General features: G+C 38.0%; 1 protein-coding gene across 1 annotated transcript in view; it reads left to right on the top strand.

The window, feature by feature from the left end:
- Positions 1 to 22,698, top strand: part of LOC136863295 (sedoheptulokinase) — a 165,775-nt gene that overhangs the window by 109,119 nt on the left and 33,958 nt on the right. Inside the window, exons 6-7 of the mRNA XM_067139680.2 lie at positions 9,207 to 9,350; positions 17,638 to 17,833. Coding sequence (XP_066995781.2) covers positions 9,207 to 9,350; positions 17,638 to 17,833 — 340 coding nt within the window. The remainder of the gene's footprint in view (positions 1 to 9,206; positions 9,351 to 17,637; positions 17,834 to 22,698) is intronic.

Below are 22,698 nucleotides of genomic sequence, written 5' to 3'. Positions count from 1 at the left end.
ACCGAAGTAATAGATGGTATTAGTGAAGGGTTGGGCACTATGTCCCTGTTTCGGCACACTGAGCCGGTGCACAGTTATGTTCCACTGTTCCAGGACACCGAGTGTCAATTGTTCCGAAACATTCTCAAGCGAGATGGAGACACTGACTCGCTGTCCCGTCATTAGCACCACTATGCAGTGCTCTTCGCCTACTAGCTGAACTCGCGGCTGTGAGCTTGCATCCGGGAGATAGTAAGTTCGAATCCCACTATCGGCAGCCCTGAAGATGGTTTTCCGTGGTTTTACATTTTCACACCAGGCAAATGCTGGGGCTGTACCTTAAGTAAGGCCACGGCCGCTTCCTTCCAACTCCTAGGCCTTTCTTATCCCATCGTCGCCATAAGACCTATCTGTGTCGGTGCGACGTAAAGCCCCTAGCAAAAAAAAAAAAAAAAACTAGCTGAACTGTGCAGTGTGCACACAGGACGCGGGACTGTAACTGCGCAGTGTAGAGAGAACTTCGAAAGGCAACATTACATGCTCCGCGCCAGGGGGAATGTGCCTGTACGGAACGTGCTGTGTGGTGTGTGCCTGTGTGTAGTTATGGCCATGTCCAGCATAAAGCTGCACGGAACGTGAACGAACAGTCGGAACACTGAAATTCGCGCCCAATAATCACGTTTAAAGGCTGCTTTTAGGTGAACATTTTTCTGGTCGATATGAAATACACATAATAGGTTACAATGGTAGTGCAGGTGTTTAAAAGTAACTAATTCAAGAATATTTTCACCAGTTGAATGTATTGGCCTGTACTGTGAGTAATTAGGGCCAGGGTAAAACTTCACGGCATGTGAGAAAGCAGTCGGATCTCTGAATGAAATACTCACCCAAAAAATCATGTCTAAATTTTCTTTTCAGTACAAGAATGTTTTTATTCATTCTTAAATACACCTGTCATGATTACACTGGCAGTACAGGTGTTTACAAATGTCACAATGTTATTTTCACCAATTAAAAGTATACTCGCACAGTTGAAGAAACATTCGTCAGTGCTCTATTAACATACACAATATACAAGTGGTACACGAAAATAAAAACTGTGGCATGTTTAAGTTTGAAATGTCTCGTCATTGTGCCGGTTGTCCGACTCGTTGTCTGAACGGTCAGCATACTGGCCTTCGGTTCAGAGGGTCCCGGGTTCGATTCCCGGCCGGGTCGGTGATTTTAACCTTAATTGGTTAATTCCTACGGCACAGAGGCTAGGTGTATGTGTTATCATTTCATCCTCATCACAATGCGCAGGTCGCCTACGGGAGTCAAATAGAAAGACCTGCACCTGGTGAGCCGAACCCGTCCTTGGATATCCTGGCACTAAAAAGCCGTACGACATTTCATTTCCTTTTCATTGTGCCGGTTGAAGGTGCCTTTGCAGACAAAATAGAACATAAATTGCATTTCACTCTGTCCGGTTTTCTTCTAGTAAAAAAGTCCTGAATAGGACTCCGATGCGATATTATGCAAAGTTTACCGTCTTTCGTACGGTTTAATTACTTTCGTGCTGTTATGTTCTTTGCACTTCGAATTCCTTCCCTCTCAACTTCCATTTACCTTCTTTAATATTTTGAAAATTTCCCTCTGCACTTTCTCGGGGATTGTAATTTGGACTTTAAGGAAACTTTCAAGCCCAAGAAAAATATAGGTCATCGTTTTGGAATTAAAAATATAACTGGATGAATTCATTGTTGTACTTTCGTGCTGCTATGCACTCTGCACTTTGAATTCCTTCCCTCTTAACTTCCATTTATTTTCTTTAATATCTCGAAAATTCCCCTCAACACTTTCTCGGGATTGACGTTAAAAATCAATTTGGACTTTAAGGAAACTTTCAAGCCCAAGAAAAATATAGGTCATCGCTTTGGAATTAAAAATATAACTGGATGAAAACATTGTTGTACTTTCATGCTGTTATGTTCTCTGCACTTCAAATTCCTTCCCTCTCAACTTCCATTTACTTTCTTTAGTATCTCGAAAATTTCCCTCAACACTTTCTCGGGGATTGATGTTAAAAATTAATTTGGACTTTAAGGAAACTTTTAAGCCCAAGAAAAATATAGGTCATCGCTTTGGAATTAAAGATGTAACTGGATGAAAAAATGTTTACACTCCAGCACAGGGCGGCACACAGCCGGTATCAAGTCAGACACAGCCAAGGCCAACTAATCTATCTAGTGCGGCCTTAACACAGCACGTCGGGTACAGGCACATTCCAGCTGACGCGGAGCATGTCATGTTGCCTCTCGAAGTTCTCTCTACGACGCAGTTAAAGTCCTGTGTCCCGTGTCCCGACACTCTGTACCGAAACACTCCGCCTCAAGCTCCTAATGTTGCAGAACAACTGAATGTTCCGGTCTGCCCAACCCTATATTAGTGATCACGAAGCTGTTTTTGTGGTAATTAAAAATAAATGTGAAAGAAAGGAAGATATTAAAATTAGGACTATTAGGCAGTACCATATGGCTGATAAAACAGGCCTGAGGGAGTTTTTAGTAAGTAACTATGATTGGTGGAAAACAGTAAATAAAAATGTAAACAAAATCTGGGATGGATTTAAAGCAATTGTTGAGGAATGTGAAAATAGGTTTGTACCTTTAAAGGTGGTAAGGAATGGTAAAGATCCACTATATTATAACAGGGAAATAAAGAGACTAAGAAGGAGGTGCAGGTTGGAAAGAAATAGAGAAATGGCTGTGGAAATAAGGAGAATTTGAAGGAACTTCCTAGGAAATTGAATGTAGCAAAGAAGTCAGCTAAGGATAACATGATGGCAAGCATAATTGGCGGCTATACAAATTTTAGTGAAAAAATGGAAGAGTATGTATAGGTACTTTAAGGCGGAATCAGGTTCCAAGAAGGACATTCGAGGAATCATTAATGAACAAGGGGAGTGTGTAAGCGAGGATCTTCAAAAGGCAGAAATAGTAGTATGTAAAGATTGTTGGTTACAAGGATAATGTCCAGATAGAGGAGGTGACTGATACTAAAGAAGTATTAAAATTTATTACCTACGACAGCAATGACATTTACGGTAAGATACAAAAGTTGAAAACTAGAAAAGCAGTTGGAATTGATAAGGTTTCGGAGGATATACTAAAAACAATGGGTTGGGATATAGTACCATATCTGAAGTACTTGTCTGATTATTGTTTGCATGAAGGAACTTTACCAAATGAATGGGGAGTTGCTATAGTAGCCCCTGTATGTAAAGGAAAGGGTGATAGACATAAAGCTGAAAATTACAGGCCAGTCAGTTTGAATGTATGTAAGCTTTGGGAAAGCATTCTTTCTGCTTATATAAGACATGTTTGCAAAATTAATAACTGGTTTGATAAAGGCAGTTTGGGTTTAGGAAAGGTTATTCCACTGAAGCCCAACTTGTAGGATTCCAGCAAGATATAGCAGATATCCTGAATTCAGGAGGTCAATTGGACTGTATCGCGATTGACCTGTCTAAGGCATTTGATAGGGTAGATCATGGGAGACTACTGGCAAAAATGAGTGCAATTGGACTTGACAAAAGAGTGGCTGAATGGGTAGCTCTGTTTCTAGAAAATAGATCTCAGAGAATTAGAGTAGGTGAAGTTTTATCTGTCCCTGTAATAATTAAGAGGGGAATTCCTCAAGGCAGTATTATTGGACCTTTATGTTTTCTTATATATATCAATGATATGTGTAAAGAAGTGGAATCAGAGATAAGGCTTTTCACAGATGATGTTATTCTGTACAGAGTAATAAATAAGTTACAAGATTGTGAGCAACTGCAAAATTACCTCGATAATATTGTGAGATGGATGGTAGGCAATGGTATGATGATAAACGGGGATAAAAGTTAGGTTGTGAGTTTCACAAATAGGAAAAGTCCTTTCAGTTTTGATTACTGCATTGATGGGGTGAAAGTTCCCTTTGGGGATCATTGTAAATACCTAGGTATTAATATAAGGAAAGATCTTCATTGGGGTAATCACATAAGTATGATTGTAAATAAAGGTACAGATCTCTGCACATGGTTGTGAGGGTATTTATGGGTTATAGTAAGAATGTAAAGGAGAGAGCATATTTTTCTCTGGTGAGACCCCAACTAGAGTATGGTTCCAGTGTATGGGACCTTCAGCAGGATTACTTGATTCAGGAACTGGCAAAAATCCAAAGGAAAGCGGCTTGATTTGTTCTGGGCGATTTCTGACAAAAGATTAGCGTTACAAAAATGTTGCAAAGTTTGGGCTGGGAAGACTTGGGAGAAAGGAGACAAGCTGCTCGACTAAGTGTTATGTCAATACCAATATAAATGGTACGTTATTGGACATTATAAATTTTCCAGCTAACTCATTCCTGGTTGCCAGAGTTTCGCCCCTGTGTGCTAGGTTGGGCTCGTCAGTTGGTACCTAGCACACCTACCAAGACGCATGGCTAGTGCATACCGTGGAGGCCACTGCGTAGACTACTTGAAGCCACCGGCAGTGCCAATGCACTATGAGAGACTTTGTCTCACTACCCAAAATTGATGCCTGCTTGGCCATCAGATGATATACATGTTGATTCATATAGGGAATCTGAAATATTTGTCCCGAATGAATAAATTTATAATACCAATATAAATGGTCCGTTATTGGACATTATAAATTTTCCAGCTAACTCATGTGTTCAGTTTTCATTTGACTGCCTCTTATATATCTTGTATGTTCAAACAGTGTGACTGCGCATGCAGAGCTCTACTGGTAAATGAATTTAATAATGTAAACACCAGTCATCCTACAAACCTAAAAGTAAAATAAACATAAAGTTTTTCTCCTTTGATTTTTAATGAAATACTCTAAATAACAAATATATTGCAAAGATATTATCAAGGAAATCAACAAGATTCTAATTTCTTTCTTAAGGGTACTCCATATGTTAAAAGAATGGGCACCTCTGTAGTGCAGGGTATAGTATCATATGATAGGATATTTTTCAATATCTATCATCATTTTCATATTTTAGTTCAAAGGAACAAGTAGACCACCAGATGCACAGGCTTGTACAGGAGTGAAAAGTGCTGCAATTTTCAAGAGTTCAACTGAAAACATCAATCTTACTTGAATGTGGAATTGGTTTCATTTTAAGCTTGTTGACATTCTTTTTTTATTATAGCAGAAATATATGATCATCTGGCTAACAATGCTCCAACCAAACAGGTTTTTAGTCATTGTAGTACCTGTGAATGCCCTAACTCTGAGCTTTCTATGTCCATTCTTATTGCTGTCTACAAGAATACTTTTCACATTTGCTTTAAGTGTTAACATTCTTAATCAGTTAACCCCCCTCCCTTGAATTCTCTAAGTCTCCAACATTAGCTAGTTTTGGGTCTAATGAAGCTCTTGATCTGATCATCGCTTTCCTTCCTTTATTTCCTTACCTGGTCTTTCCACCTTCTTGGTATCAAAGATTGTTTCCATCTTATAAGTCATTCTAGAAATCTTGTATCCATTTGATGTTTCGTCCTTAAGGGTGCTCTTGGCTAAAAACGAAGGTTTGAAAGAAAGTAACGGTGTCACATCCATACATGACAAACTATTTATTGCTGTACCTGGTAATTGTTACATCTCTTCAAAGTTATCTCCAGCAATATTTATAACCTGCTGCCACACTGCAGGAAGACACTAGACACCAGTGACAAGGCTGTTTTTTGTTGATATCCCTATCAGAGTAAGCTGTTGCAGGGGCTTATGTCAGTACTTGGCACAGATTTTTGGCCCAGGGGTACTGTGGGTGGCACCTATCATTGGACTTAACGTTTCTGTTCCAGGTCATAAGATTGATCTCATGTTTCATGCACTGCAATAACTCAGTCTGGAATGTCTGACCCATCTGCATTATAACACACCAAGTAGACATTTACAGTGGTGTATTGTGTCCAATTTAGAACCTCAGTAATGTGATGGGGCACCCATCGGCAAGCTCTTGGTGCAGCACATGAAGAGTTGTGTGTTGTGAGCTGTTCCTCCCTCGGCAGCTACTGTGTTTTTCATTTTTTTTAATTTGCTCTTCTTACTACTTCCCAGTTCTGTTACTGATACAATGATGATCGTTTAAATTTAAAGAATTTGAACAGTTTACTGAATGATACTTGTCTGTTGTTAGACCAGTAACGGGCTGGTGTCAGTTGTACTAGTTCATATTCTTGTTGCTTACATTATGCTCTGGTTCGACTATGCGGTAAGATGAGTGGTACAATAAAATACTTTGTTTGGCTCTCATTTGATGAAATGTCAAATGAAAGCAGAAATGGCTGTAGAGCCAAGTGCAAGAAATATAGATGTGAGTAGGAAGCCCAAGTACAGAGAATGAAGAATCGTAGAGAAAAATGAAAAGAAGCCAACAGTGATGATGAAGGTAAGATATTAATTTAATAATCTGTTATTGTAACACTAAAATAGTTTCTTGTTTGGTTTTCTCACAGTATATCTGAAGTAAACAATAATTAATGTTATTGGCTTTACTACTTTTATGGTTTTTAGAGATGCCAAGGTGCCAGAATTTAGTCCAGCAGGATTTCTTTCATGTGCCAGTAAATCTACCGACACAAGGATGGCTTATTTGAGCACTTTCAAATGCCACTGGATTGAGCCAGGATCAAAACTGCTAACTTGGGTTCAGAAGACCACCGCCTCAACCGCCTGAGCCACTCAACTTAAGTTAACATTCACTTCTTTAATCTTCAATAATTTCCCTTTTTCCTTTATTTGTATCATAGCTTTTTGAAACAGAAAACTACTAGCTGATTGAAAATCCAAGGTGCTATAAATGTTTTGTAGGAATTTATTTTACCCCTATTTAAATGTTATATTTTGCCATTTTGGATCTTTTTGCTCAAATCTAAGCAACAGGCATCTTACTTTTTATCAGCATATTTTAATAGAAGAAATTAGAAAGTGTTTGACCATCCTTTAAATATTACTGTAGGAGATATGACCACAATATTTTCTTTGATTTTTTCCAGACACTGTCTCACTTAGAAGCAGCATTGTCAGCAAGCACTAGAATATTACTGGAGCACCTTTCAAGACAGAAAAGGAAATTGTCTTCAACTTCATCTTCCTTGGATATGTTTGATGTAAAAAGCACATCTGAAGAGGAACATTAATTAGATTCACTAGTAGCTCAAAATGTATACTGCATTTCACAATGTGGAACACCCTCAGTTTCTCCAGTTAATGCAACAATTACATCCCAGTTATAATCCCTCAAATAGATAAGAAATTGGATGTTCTTTTCTGGATACTGTTTTCAAGGAAGAAAAAAGCTTGTGTTCTTCAGTGTTAAACAATCAAGTTGTTTTTTTATGAATCAATGGATGGTCAGATGTCCATAGTGAACCAGTAGTGTACTTTAACAGTAACAGGGGATATTTATTTGGTATATACTCTGGATACATCAGGAAATCCACATCTGCATGCACGCACGCATGCACGCACGCATGAATACATGGCAGAGATGGCATTTAAGTCAGTCAGTCAACCAGTCAATCAGTCGGTCAGTCACCACTGCTCTGCAGTTAGGGCTGTCACCCAGATGGCAGATTCCCTATCAGTTATTTATCTAGACTTTTCTTAAATGAAGAAATGCAAAGAAGAGTGAAATGATTTGTGTGTTACTCGAGACTGATTTTGCAGCTAATGTCTCACAGATGTGACACGTGCTGGAGAACAGGGAAGACCTGAACATAATAACCTCTGGCTGTTTGGAACATCTTTTGAATCTCTTAGCTAATGACCGTCAGTTTCCAAACCTGAAGGAACATGCTCTAAATGTTGCTAAATATTTTTGAAATGACCCTTTTGCAAATGCTGCCTACAAGCAATCGGGTACACCAAAACTTGACATGCCACCTGAAACCTGTTGAAACAGTTTAGTTAAAGGTTTGCCCTACACTCCTAAAAGACTGTGAAGATTGATAGTAACATACAAGCAAATGTTCCCGTACATATTCTCCATTATTGAACAACTTTTGAATGCTAGTGTAGAAATAAAGTTTTCTTCTTTTGGTTTAATTCTTTCAGAAAGGTTCGAAACAGACTGGAACTAAAATAGATCTTTAAACTAGTGTTTTTATTCAGTGTTTAATCCCAGTGATAATGCTTAATTTCTTTTTGTGTTCTCAATAAAAATTTCCTTTTTATTTAAATCCTTTAGTTAAGGTCACTTCAGCTGTTTGGCTGTATTGCGATCTCTCTATAAAAATACAATATATTAATAGAACTGATTAAATATACAGAGACATTGTTATAACTTGTTAATAATGTTTTTGTTAAAAAATGAAAAGTCTGTTTGGATTTGTTGATGTCATTAAGTGCAGAATGCAGGTTATTGATGTTGGCTTCGTGTCTCCATTTATTATATAGAGGACAAGACCAGTAGAATGTGTCAGGTAGAAATTGGAGAATGTCATTATGCATACAATGGAGGTTATTTTTTTAGTAAGTATGAAGGAGTGAGTGAGCTTAGTACATCCATTTCTGAGACAAGTGTGTTAATATTGCATTTTGTGTTACTAATTGATCTGACTTCTTATTGTAAGTTCAACTAACGTTTAACATGATCATTAACATTATTGTCAGTTTCATTCAAGCTTTCTAATAGACGTATATCAAATAATCTTTTATAGCATCAGTATATTACAGTAGTATGAAAAAGAAGACTCTATTTTTGTACCATATATCAGTGCAAAAGAAAATGTGTTTTAAACAACATTTTTTCTTTTTCCAACCGTGTTTCTGCCATACTTCAAAATTCACGCATGCTTCTCCCTCTTTGAAAGCTTCACTTAGGACGATCGAATTGCACACTATGTCACCACTTTGTTTCCATTCATCTGCATGTACTACACTAGCAACACTGAGTGTGTTGAACAGCTATGCCTTTCCTCTAGACAGGCTCAGAATAGCAAAGCATGACACCAATGTTGCCACTACCTTCTTTCCAACCCTCGAACCCTCGTCCTTAAATGTAAGTATTTGCCTTCCACCTGCATTTCCTTATAACGTATTATGACATTTATTGGTAATTACTGTATACTGCATTAATGTTCACAATTGTAGTGTATGTTATTTGGATTTTCCAATTACTTGCACTCATTCTCTTTCAAAATTACCAAGCTGATTGACCTAACTTTTTTTTTTTTTTTAATTTTACAGAAAACCACAGCATCATATATTTCCCATATTTCAGTGGGAGATATTTAGCTGTTGCTGCTGCCCTTAATGGTGGTAATGCTTTAGCAACATTTGTGAAAACTTTGCAACAGTGGACATTGGAGTTAGGCTGCAGTGTACCACAGGGTGAGTTTATAATATTATACTACCAAGGAATGAATAACAAACAACATGAGGCTTTTGTTCCAGAAAGTTTTAATACATACTGTAATGGGAAATGCCCATACTTTGGGCTTGAAGAGCACAAGACTTCACACAGGGTGTGTACAGTACATTAATGGAGTGACACAGAGAGAGAGAGAGAGTGAGAGGTTTGTTCAAATAAAGTTCATAGAATTTTATTTTTAAACTTTCTGAATTTATTGATGAAAGATCAAATTTTATATCACCTCTGTACAGAAGATAAGTGGGGTATAACCTTTCCGTTCCCCATCTTGTGGCCGACGATGCTCATCGTAGGTTGGCTGCTCCCTTTGTTCCTCCATGGATCAGCTTTCTGCACCATGGAATCACGACTCCTCCAGCGATGGAAGCTCTAGACGTTCTGGAAGGTCTAGAGTTTCTGGATGGTCGTGAAGATCTAGCAGTTGGGGTACTGTGATTGGTCATTTGAAATATAGATAGGAACACATGTACTTAAACTTGTGGACGTGCTAATTTGGAAAGTGTCTTCTGCACCGTTGAAAAAAAAAAAAAAAAAATTCAAGAATGATTTATAACACCAATAAACATGCACTCGAAAGAATAGAGTAGTAACTTCACACAGTAGAATGTCAATGAAATCTAATCTGTGGTTTAAGATTGGTCATTTTGAAAATAAACTTTTACACAGTCGAATGTTTACTGGAATCGAACACGCGACCCAATGTTTCACTTGTGAGGAAACAATAGAGTCAAATGTTCATGAAATCAGACTCACAAAGTAAATAAATTTGCCACTTAGAAAATTACTGTAGTACCCTTTGGTACAGTCGAATGTCAGTGGAATCAACAAGTTCAAATTACATGACACTTGGCATAAAATAGAGTCCTAAGACTTGGAGAGAAATACTTACACAGTTCATTAATCACTGTAATTTGCCAGAAAAGAAAATACTTCGCTTCTTGAAATTAGCCTCGTTCACACGCATAATCTGGTAAATAATAATGTTAGACAAAGAATCTGAAAAGGGATAGACTAAAGTTAGATGTAGTTGGTATAAGTGAAGTACGTTGGCAGGAAGAACAGGATTTTTGGTCAGGCAACTACCGAATTATCAGCACAAAATCAAACAGAGGAAATGCAGGAGTTGGTTTAATAATGAATAAGGAAAAAGGGCAGCGGGTAAGCTATTATGATCAGCATAGTGGAAGAATTATTGTTGTCAAGATAGGCACCAAACCAATGCCCACCACAATAGTGCAGGTCTGTATGCCTACTAGCTCAGCGGATGATGAGGAAATCAAAAGAATATATGAAGAGATAGAAGAGTTAATACAATATGTAAAAGGTGACGAGAATCTAATTGTGATGGGAGACTGGAATGCAGTGGTACACCAAGGAAGAGCGGATTGGGACAAAAGAACGAGAGAGGAAGTCGGCTGGTAGAATTCCGCACTGATCATAATTTAGTCCTTGCCAATACTTGGTTTAAACACCACAAAAACGGCTGTATATGTCAACGAGACCTGGAGACACTGGAAGGTATCAAATAGACTTCATTATGATTAGGCAGAGATCCAGAAACCAGGTGTTGGATTGCAAAACTTTCCCAGGAGCAGACGTAGACTCTTACCACAACTTGTTGGTCATGAAATGCCATCTGAAGCTGAAGAAATTGAAGAAAGGAAAGAATGCAAAAAGATGGGATCTAGACAAGTTGAAAGAAAAGAGTGTGAGGGATTGTTTCAAGGAACATGTCGCACAATGACTAAATGAAAAGGCTGAAGGAAACACAATAGAGGAAGAGTGGATAGTCATGAAAAATGAAGTCAGTAGGGCTGCTGAAGAAATGTTAGGAAGGAAGAAAAGATCAACTAAGAATCAGTATATAACTCAGGAGATACTAGACCTGATTGATGACTGACGAAAATACAAGAATGGTAGAAATGAAGAGGGCAGAGAAGAGTACAGGTGATTAAAGAATGAAGTGGATAGAAAGTGCAAGGTAGCTAAGGAAGACTGGCTGAAGGAGAAGTGCAAGGTTGTCGAAGGTTGTATAGTCCTCGGAAAGGTAGATGCTGCATGCAGAAAAATCAAGAAAACCTTTGGAGAAAGGAAATCTAGGTGTATGAATATTAAGAGCTCAGATGGAAAGCCACTTCTAGGGAAAGACGACAAAGCAGAAAGAGGGCAGGAACATATCCAACAGTTGTATCAAGTTAATGATGTAGATAATTTGGTTCTGGAACAAGAAGAGGCTGTTGATGCTGATGAAATGGGAGACCCAATTTTGAGGTCAGAGTTCGACAGGGCTGTGAGCGACCTATATAGGAACAAGGCACCTGGAATTGATGACATTCCCTCTGAATTACTGCTTGCCTTAGGAGAAACCAGCATGGCAAGGTTATTCCATTTAGTGTGTAAGATGTATGAGACAGGAGAAGTCCCATCCGATTTTCGGAAGAATGTTGTTATACCTATTCCCAAGAAAGCCAGTGCTGACAGGTGTGAAAACTACCGCACCATTAGTTTAGTATCTCATGCCTGGAAAATTTTAACACGTGTTATTTACAGAAGAATGGAAAAACAAGTTGAAGCTGAGTTGGGAGAAGATCAATTTGGCTTCAGAAGAAATGTAGGAACACGTGAAGCAGTCCTGACTCTACGTCTGATCTTAGAGGATCGAATCAAGAAGGACAAGCCCACGTACATGGCATTCGTAGATCTAGAAAAGGCATTCGATAATGTTGATTGGACCAAGCTATTTATGATTCTGAAGGTGATTGGGATCAGATACCGAGAACAAAGAATTATCTACAATCTGTATAAAAATCAGTCTGCAGTGATAAGAATGGAGGGCTTTGAAAAAGAAGCAGCAATCCAGAAAGGTGTAAGGCAAGGCTGCAGTTTGTCCCCCCTCAATTTCAGTGTTTACATAGAACAGGCAGTAAAGGAAATCAAAGAGCAATTTGGAAAGTGAATCACAATCCAAGGAGAGGAAATCAAAACCTTGAGATTTGCTGATGATATTGTTATTTTATCTGAGACTGCAGAAGATCTCGAGAAGCTGCTGAATGGTATGGACGAAGTTTTGTGTAAGGAGTACAAGATGAAAATAAATAAGTCCAAAACAAAAGTAATGGAGTGCAGTCAAACAAAGGCAGATGATGCAGGAAATATTAAATTAGGAAATGAATTCTTAAAGGAAGTAGATGAATATTGTTACTTGGGTAGTAAAATAACTAACGATGGCAGAAGTAAGGGGGACATAAAATGCAGATTAGCACAAGCAAGGAAGAGCTATCTTAAGGAAAGAAATTGGCTCACTTCAAACATTGATATAGGAATTAGAAAGATGTTTTTGAAGACTTTCGTGTGGAGCGTGGCATTGTGTGGAAGTGAAACATGGACGATAACTAGCTCAGAAAGGAAGAGAATAGAAGCTTTTGAAATGTGGTGTTACAGAAGAATGCTGAAGATGAGATGGATAGATCAAATCACGAATGAAGAGATACTGAATCGAATTGGCGAGAGGAGATTGATTTGGCTAAATTTTGCGAGAAGAAGAGATAGAATGATAGGACCCATCTTAAGACACCCAGGACTTGTTCAGTTGGTTTTTGAAGGAAGTGTAGGTGGTAAGAACGGTAGGGGTAGACCAAGGTATGAATATGACAAGCAGATTAGAGCAGATGTAGGATGCAATAGTTACATAGAAATGAAAGTGTTAGCGCAGGATAGGATGACATGAAGGGCTGCATCAAACCAGTCTATGGACTGATGACTCAAACACAGACAAATAAATGGAAATTGATTCTGTTTGCTAAAAGTTTCTGTTACGCGTGATAAAAATCATTCTTGGATCGGTATTGAAAGTACTTGAATTAAATAAAACTAGTATATTTTTAATGTTTACCCACCTATTCAATACAATAAAATCTTAAAAATTAAGGACTTTGTCCTTATCAAATTGTCAACATAACAAATTAATAAATTAGATGGTACATGTTTCACCTCTCATTGTGGGCATCATCAGCCATAGTTTCACCCTAAGAATAAATCAGGTACCTGACTGGAATTGACTTATGAAATACTGTTGAATTATAACTATGTTTTGTAAAATGGATGAGAGGTCATTATACAACGATTAAAATATAAGATATAGTATATTATTGGATTACCGGGGAGTTGGCTATGCAGTTAGAGGCGTGCACAGCACACAGCACATCGAGTGTTCAGTAGAGGTCATGGCAAGGGGAAACTCCCTTTTTTATCATTTCAGTATGAGGCAATGCTTCCCATGCAGGGAAGATAAGGAACAGAGAATAGGAAGGCAAGAGAAGAGGGAAAGATAGGAAAGAGAAACGTAGAGTATTGGATAAGAGGGAGGTGGAAGAGGGGTCATGACAAAGTTAATATTATATAAAGCAATGTTTAATGTAAATATGGTATGATATTAGTTCTCGGGATTTGGGGAAGGTTGATTTCGATGTTGTAACGCAGATGAAGGGATTTAAGGCTTCCGAAACATATACGTATAAAACAAGGTAAAAATCAAATACTGTAATATATTGACAGGGCGGATAAACAATCACCCATGTACATTATTGTTAGGAGTCAATACAGACTAATTTAGGACCAATAATGGTCAAGTTTGTGGAATTATTCTTCTTTGCCAATATGTAACTTAATTTAGTACAGCGAAGAGTGGAGAATCTTTTAGGTATGTGTGGTCATTAAGGTTATTCTAGTTTTGTGTGTGTGTGTTGGGGGGGTTGGTTTTTTTTTTTGTTTTTTTTTTTCACAGAAGACTGAATGTTTGTTTGTTTGTTTGTTTGTTTGTTTTTTTGTTTGTTGGTTTCTGAATGCTATTTTAAAAACTTGCTTTTTGAATAGGTTAGCTGTTTTGTACATGTTTTTGTTCACAAAATTGAGAAGTATATATATTTTTTTTTTTTGGTGGGGGTGCATGTTTACATTTTTTGTTGTTTTTGTAATAAATGGTTTACTGTGCTGGGTGGAATGTTATTTTCTTTAATAGTTTCAGAATATGTTTTTTGTTGTTGATTTTTTCATAATATTTTATATTTTATGAAGAAGATTAAAAATGGCAGAGGAATTCTGGTGTAGGGACTCTGGATGTGAATGGACATTAAGGAGCATGAGGGATGAGATAGAGTGTTTGAGAGAGATAATTAAGATTTTAACGGGACAGGAATAAAGGTAGCTCCCCTAAACAATGTACAGGGCATGGTAGGTAGACAGGAAGGAGGGAGAAATTGTAGAAGATAGGTGTTCTAATGTTTTAAGGGAAGGAAATTGAAGGCCAATGTGTCTAGTCTGTGGGAGAGTTCAGGATTGGTATTGGTGTGAAATCTGTGTGTGACACTGCAGGTAGAACCATGCAGGGAAGATAAGGAACAGAGAAGTGTTACAGAGAAGAGGAAGGCAAGAGAAGATGGAAAGATAGGAAAGAGAAACGTAGAGTATTGGATAAGAGGGAGGTGGAAGAGGGGTCATGAGTGGGAGAAAAGAGAAAAAGAAATAGGTGCTGCAGCTATCACGGAGAATAAGGCAGACCAGTAGGGGAGGGGAACTTATGAGTGGGTAGGGTGGAGGCTGTGGTCATGGGGACTGCATTGCTAGGCACGTGATGAAAGTGTGTGGAGGAAATGGAACCAGGGTAGAATGTTGACACTACCATATTTTAACCTGGGCCCTGGCAGTGAACTGGGTGTTTTCCCTGAAATTTAAAACATTATTATGCAACAGCAAAACATATTACATACCTGATTTTTGTATCATGTCTGGCCTTTGCTGGCATGACCTAGTGTTTTCAGAGCACTAAGTCTTCTGGTATAGGCTAGAGCAATTGTTTTACTTTCATTGATCTGTCTCTGTCTTATTCTTGGCTTTGACAATATGAAAGTGACTGAGGTATGAGGCAATGCTAGTAGTGCCATTTTTTATGCAGCCAGTTCCTGTTATAAATGGTGTGATAATGTTGCTCATGATGTCAGTTGTTGCATGCATTTCAGTGGGCTTGGCAGACTGATATGTAATAGCAACTTCTGGCTCGGTGAGGAAAGCAACGGGAAACTACCTCACTCCTCGTTTCCCTAGTACTCCTCTTCAGTGATGCCTAGGCCATATATGACAGCTGATGGCCAAGCTGTTGAGAATCCAACCAACCTTCAGGCTGAGGACCGAACCTACATCAAGGTGTCAGCCATCCAAAATGAAGATATTATTCAGCAAGTGCATATCTAAAGTAATTTAATTATAATAGTCTTATGAAGAACATGAAGAAAATTGTGTGAAAAACCTTTTACATTTAAGTTATACCAATAAGCTTGCTCAAACAATAAAAATGAGTCGTTTAATGTGGCTACAGTTACAATTGAAATACAATATTTACCTATTTATGAATAGTTTGTTTTGATATGGTAGTCCAGAAAACATTGGGCTATACACAGCCCAACATTGCACTCTTTGCACCACCATCTACTCTCTTTTCCGACATGCTTACCACTTTCCTTCTTACCTCTGTCTGAGCAAACCTTGCAATAATGCATAGCATTCACTTTATTGTTTGTTGGAGGAACCTTTTCTGGAAAATGGCGAGCAAAATTCCTGTCAGCACTTGGAGAGGGAGTAGTATTTAGCATTGAGATATCTCCTTTAACTCTAACCTCAAACTGATCACATATAATCTACAAGAGACATCTTTGATTTTGATATATCTTTATATAGAATGAAACCATTCACTGTCACTATCATTGAGCCGACATGAGGACGTGTTTGTACAGTAACACAGCTAACAGCATGACAGATTTGGCGTGCACAGCATACAGCACATCGAGTGTTCAGTAGAGGTCATGGCAAGGGGAAACTCCCTTTTTTATCATTTCAGTTTGAACTTCCCGATTACTGCTGCATTCTGATGATGCTTGTTGTTTAAAGGGACCTAACATGTAGGTCATCGGCCCGCTGCTTCATTCTAGTGCACACTAGATAAACTGCTACCTCCAAGCAAAGTTCGGGAACCATATGTATACGTGCAGCTGTATATAAACACACGAGAAAATCACTCCCGTATCATATACAGGCTCTGTCCACAACCAGGAAAGCAGTGCGCTCATATCCTGTGCAGGCACAGTGTTGAAAGTGTTAAGGCAGATGTTGCGGGAAGTAGAAGGTAAAGTGAAGGGTAAGGAGGAGATAGCATTTTTCTATATTGGTACAAACATTAAGGCAAGCATGAAATGGAATTAAGCAATTAAAAAGGTACCACAAAATGTTGGGGATTTGTGCGATTTGGTTAGGACAGTACAGAAGAATTTAAGGGAGTGGAGATTGTTATCAGTGGGGTATCATGTAAGAGGGATACTGCCTGGAGAGTGAAAAGGGATTTAAATGAGATTATGATGTGGCTGTGTGGGGAAACTGGGTGTAAGATTTTTAGATCCTAATGGATGGGTACAATATAGGGATCAGTGCTCAGGCGGCCTTCACTTGAACCGCGATGGTACATGCAAGTTAGGCGGTTTATTTAGAAAGTTTATAGTCTGGTACATTGAGGAAAGCGGAGTGGACTAGGGAACAGTGATGAGAGTACAGGGAGATGGAAGTCAAATAAGGATGACATAAAGTAGTAGTAGCAGCAGCAGCAGCAGCAGCAGCAGCAGCAGCAGCAGCAGCAGTAGTAGTAGCAGTGAAAGAAATGGAATTAATTTAATAGGTACCTGTATATAGTGATCCCTTACTAATTTGGACTAATGGGGGTGAGACATAGTCCAAATTATAGAAATGTTTTCTGAAACTATAATCTGTGACTGCCTTATTCAATGTCCCAATGACTTTTGCAATTATGAGTTTTCCTTTCTCTGTTACAATTAAAATTAGATTGTGAAATTCTCTATGTCTCTTTTCTTAATGCTTTCAGATGAAATTTGCCCTAATTTACAGTGGGGTTTTTTTTTTTTTTTTAAATGTATCACAGTTAAATAAATTGAAAATTAAATTCTTAACCCAAATCATGTAACCTTTCTTATCCTACATTATTCCTTCTTTGCAAGATATATTTGACAAGACCACTGACTTTGTACCAGCCTAGACAGATAAATGATACATTTTCAGGATTTCATTCAGAAATACAAAAGTTAATTGGAGAATATACTGTAACTCTATACTTATTTTTAAACATAGGAGAAGAGTTGTAACATCTTGCAGCTGCTTTATTTTTTTAGCCTTTCTTTTTCCTGTTTTCAGCTAAAATATGGGATCGAGTTTTAGCTCTTGCTGCAGAAGAAAGCTCAGTATCATCATTACAAATTGTTCCAACATTATTGGGAGAGCGTCACATTCCCATACAGAATGCCTCTGTATCCAATATAGACTTGGGAAACTTAGGACTTGGGCAAGTGTTTAGAGCATTATGCCATGGAATTGTAAAAAACCTCTATAGGTAAGAGAAATGTTAAAATTCATGAACTTTTTAGACAAAATGTTCTTGCTATATTGTAATTTTTAAACCAACATTAAACTGTATGTTACCTGTCTAATGTAAGGATATATAGTCCTCCCATATGTCAGTGATCTGTAATTTGATCTTTTTGTTTGCAAGATTGTTCTTACTTCACCACAAAAGTAAGGAAAGGTATGGATTTTTAAATGTTTCATCCATTACAGAGAGGTCATTTTTTTTTTTTAAAAGGTATTTAGTGGGTAAGGAGAACCATATGTTCAATATTTTACTAGTATTTTGATTTATGCTTCTGCCATCTGGAATTGTAGACTTGATTGTCTTTTGGCATTATGCTGTGTGAAATGAGACAAAGACTTTGCTCTGCTTCCTCAGAAGTAAACTACAAAATTAAATTTTTGTTTTGCATCATGAAATTTATTTGGTGGCTAAATCTAATTTTGAGTTGCTCAACTGTGACATTTTAGTCTGTCAGAACTAATGCAGGATTAATGCAATTAGAAAATATCTGGAAAATAAAACATTTAATTACAGATCATACTTGCAAGAGGCTGATTTTTGTGATCACAAGTTTGAGAGAATGGCTGAACCAATTGACATTGTAAAGCATTCTGACAAAAGCCCTCAGCCTGTAGATTTGCAGAGTGTCTTTAAAAACATTTCTTGCCATATCGTCCCTAGAAAGGCAATGTATTGTAAATGACATTTTTGTCAAAATTGAGGTTATGAAGTTTATACATCAATCGGACTCCTCTACACATGCTAGCAAAGTATTGTAAGAGACTAATTAATCTAGAGGGTAAAAACAATGTAAAAAATTGAAATTATCATAACCACCATCAATAATATACAGAACAGGTTATCGTAAGCGTCAGTCATTACATCTTAAGCGCCTGAGTTAGAATCGTGTAATTTGGGTATGGATTATCGTAAGTGACAAGTTTTAATTCTACAGGGAACGTGAGATGCGTTAGTTTCATTGTTCGTGACTGTTGTTGGTCATTGCTGTAGTACACATTTTACAACTGCCTCAAATCAATTTGACACTTGAAACAGAAGGTAAAAACCTGCTGGCAGACCTATCGTATGTTGATTGACAGCTAGTATACTAGTGGAATGCAGAAGAGGGGCAGGAAGGGAAGAGAAGGGCTGCTTCTTATGAGAGACTTGAGAGCAAGCGTGGTCAGTAGCTAAACAAATTGGTTCATTGTCAGTTCATATTCCTACTGTTTGTACACAAAGTGAATTATGGAGCAGAAAATTCTAAACTGAAGTTAGCGACAACAGAACAAATGCGAGACATTGTTCAGCATTCATAGTTTTATGAATAAGTAAGCTGAGGACAGAAAGAGTAAAACACGAGTACAGTATAGAAGGGAGTTGTTGAAGGTACAACAGAAAATAGCGGATGCAACAGAAGTGTTGTAGAAGATGGTCAAAAGAATTCTAATCGAGCAAGTTGGCCATACGGTTATAGTCACGCAGCTGTGAGCTTGCATTCTGGAGGTAGTGGGTTTGAATCCCACCGTCGGCAACCCTGAAGATGGCTTTCCGTAGTTTCCCATTTTCACACCGGGCAAATGCTGGGACTGTACCTTAATTAACGCCACAGCCGCTGCCTTCCCAATCCTAGCCCTTTCCCATCCCTCCATTGCCAAAAAACCTTCAATGTGTTAGTGTGACGTTAAACAAGTAGCGCACCGGGTGAGTTAGCCATGTAGTTAGGGGAGTTTGGCTGTGAGCTTGCATCCAGGAGATAGTGGGTTTGAATCCCACTGTTGGCAGCCCTGAAGATGGTTTTCCATGGTTTCCCATTTTTAGAGCAGGCAAATGCTGCGGTTGTACCTTAATTAAGGCCATGGCCGCTTCCTTCCTTCCTAGGCCTTTCCCATCCCATCGTCTTCACAAGACCTATCTGTGTCGGTGCCAAATTAAAGCCACTAGCAAAAAAAAAAAAAAAAAAGGAAAAAAGAAAATAGTAGAAGAGAGACAGCACGAGACTGAAAAAACTTCATTTGGTATGTCAGGAAAAACACGGAAAGAGAAAAAGCGTGTAACAGATTTTTAAGTTTTCAATGTACAATCCACGAATTTTACATTCTTCAGAAAACAACTCCATCAGTACCTAAATTACGACCTGTGTCAGGAGAGAGGATTTGTTTCCAAGGAGGTTTTATCAGTTTGAGCAGTACTGTAAAAGAGTTAGGCTTCAACTAGAAGAATATTAGAAATAATAGAAGGGTTTCAATCGATGTAGCCTATATGATGTCTACTCGAAAGACCTGCACCAGGGCTTTCTGGAGGCCGCACGCCATGGCATGACAGTAGTTATCTTGTGAATAAATTTGTGAGTGAGTTGCTGCGGAATCTGAGTGTACTTCTGACGACTGATGGTTGATGTCCAACAAGGAGATTAGTAGGCCCCACACAAGACGGTGCTCCTCAGATTCTTATGAGATTTGCTCAAGGGCCAATTTGTTTTGAGGCAATAATACCAAGGAACACATTGGTTCATTTGTGCATTGCAGTTATGATGGAAAAGCATTCTCGAGCCTACAAACTGCTAAACTTTGTACTGATCAAACAAAGAGGACATCCGTTTGATTCCTAGTGAACCCTTTATCTACATCTATATATATAAAATAACTTGTACCGACCGACTGACTGACTCATCACCGAGCCAAAACTACTAGAAATTTAGGGGAATTAACATGTAGGTGCTCGCTAAGGGAGGATTTTTGGATATTCCGTCGCTAAAGGGGTGAAAAGGGGGTTGAATATTTAAAATGGGGATATCTATATCTCAAAAACTTAAAAGTTTACAGATGTGAAAATTGGTATTTGGAATCTTCTTTGAAAATAAAGAAACACATATTTCTTTTGTTTTCGGAAAATCCAATTAAGAGGGGTGAAAAATGGGGGGAAAAGAGGTTGAACACCTTTTATGAGGAGACTTATATCTCAAAAACTGAAGATGTTACAGACATGAAAATTAAAATTTGGAATCTCCTTTGAAAATAAAGAACCACGTATTTTTGGGTTTTTTGGATAATCCAATGAATAGAGGGAGGAGTGACAAACGGGGTGAATTTTAAAAAAGAGTATATCTGCAAATTATCTAAGACAGGTAACATATTACAGATTTGAAAACTGGCATTTGGAATTTCCTATAAAAGTAAAAATACATAAATATTTTTTCGGAAAATCCACTTAAGGGGAACTGAAAAAGAGGGCGAATTTTTAAAAGTAGCGTATCTACAGTATATCTCAAAAACTTAACATGTTGCAGACGTAAAAATTGGTATTTGGAATCTCCTTTAAAAATAAGGAAACGCATATTCTTTGGTTTTCGGAAAAAAACCTTAACGGGGAGATTGGGGGGGGGGGGGGGGGGTGAAAGGATTGAAAAATTAGTTGAATTATTTTTATGGGAATATATACATAGCAAAACATCTAAAGATGTTAAAAACATGAAAACTGGTATTTGGAATCTGCTTTAAAAATAAAGAAACACGCAAACACGCATTTGTTGGGGGGGGGGATCAACTTGGTAGAGGGGGATGAAAATGGAGATGAATTCATTTTACGAGGATACATATACGTTACCTCAAAAACTGAAGATGTTACAGAAGTGATAATTGGCATTTGGAAGCTCTTTTAAAGAAACGAGTACAGTACTGTTTGTTTTTGGAAAATTCACTTCAGTGGGGAGTGTGAAAGGAAGTAAAAAAATTGAATACTTTTCCTGAAGAATCTTATATTTCAAAACTGAAGGTTACAGATGTGGAAATAGGTATTTGGAATCTCCCTTAAAAATGAAGAAACACGCATTTTTGGGTGGGGGGAAACCAGCTTAACGGGCGGGGGTCGAGTGATAAAGGAGTTGAATTCTTTTCGTGAGGATACTTATATCTCAAAAACTGAAGATGTTACAGGCATGAAAATTTGCATTTGGAATTTTCTTTCAAACTATAGAAACACATAATCTTTTGTCTTTAGAAAATCCACTTAAGGGGTGGTGAATTAATTGAAAAATTAGTTGAATACTTTGTAAAAATAAAGCACGCATTTTTTCCTCGGAAAATCGATGTAAGGGGTGTGGGGTTGAAAATAAGTAAATAAAGAGTTGAAAGACGGTTATGAGGATACTTTATCTTAAAAACTGAAGTTGTTACGGACGTGAAAGTTGGTATTTTGAATTACCTTTCAAAATAAAGAAACGCATTTTTTTTTTTTCGGAAAGTCCACTTAAGGCGGGAGAGGGGTAGAAAGAAGTGAGGTAGAAGAAGCAGAATAATTCTTATGAGATATATTTATCTCAAAAATTGAAAGTGTTACAGACGTATAGGCATGAAAACTGGTATTTGAATATCCTTTAAAAACAATGAAACACGTATTTCTTTTGCTTTCGGAAAATCCAATTGAGGGGCTGGAAAGAATTGGAAAAGCGGGTGAATTTTTAAAATGAGTACCGGTATATCTACATTGTATGTCGTCTGGCTCCATGGCTAAATGGTTAGCGTGCTGGCCTTTGGTCACTGGTGTCCCGGGTTCGATCCCCGGCAGGGTCGGGAATTTTAACCATTATTGTTTAATTTCCCTGGCACAGGGGCTGGGTATATGTGTTGTCTTCGTCATTATTTCAGCCTCATCACGACGCGCAGGTCACCTACAGGTGCCAAATTAAAAGACCTGCACCTGGCGTGCCGAACCCATCCTGGGATCTCCAGGCACTAAAACCCATACGCCATTTCACTTTACATTATATGACAAAAACTTAACATGCTAGAGACAAGAAACTTGGTATTTGGAAAGTCCTTTAAAAATACAGGAACCTGTACTTTTTT

This window comes from Anabrus simplex, chromosome 2, assembly GCF_040414725.1.
Source record: "Anabrus simplex isolate iqAnaSimp1 chromosome 2, ASM4041472v1, whole genome shotgun sequence".
NCBI lineage: Eukaryota > Metazoa > Arthropoda > Insecta > Orthoptera > Tettigoniidae > Anabrus > Anabrus simplex.
This window is presented reverse-complemented; position numbering and strand designations above follow the sequence as displayed.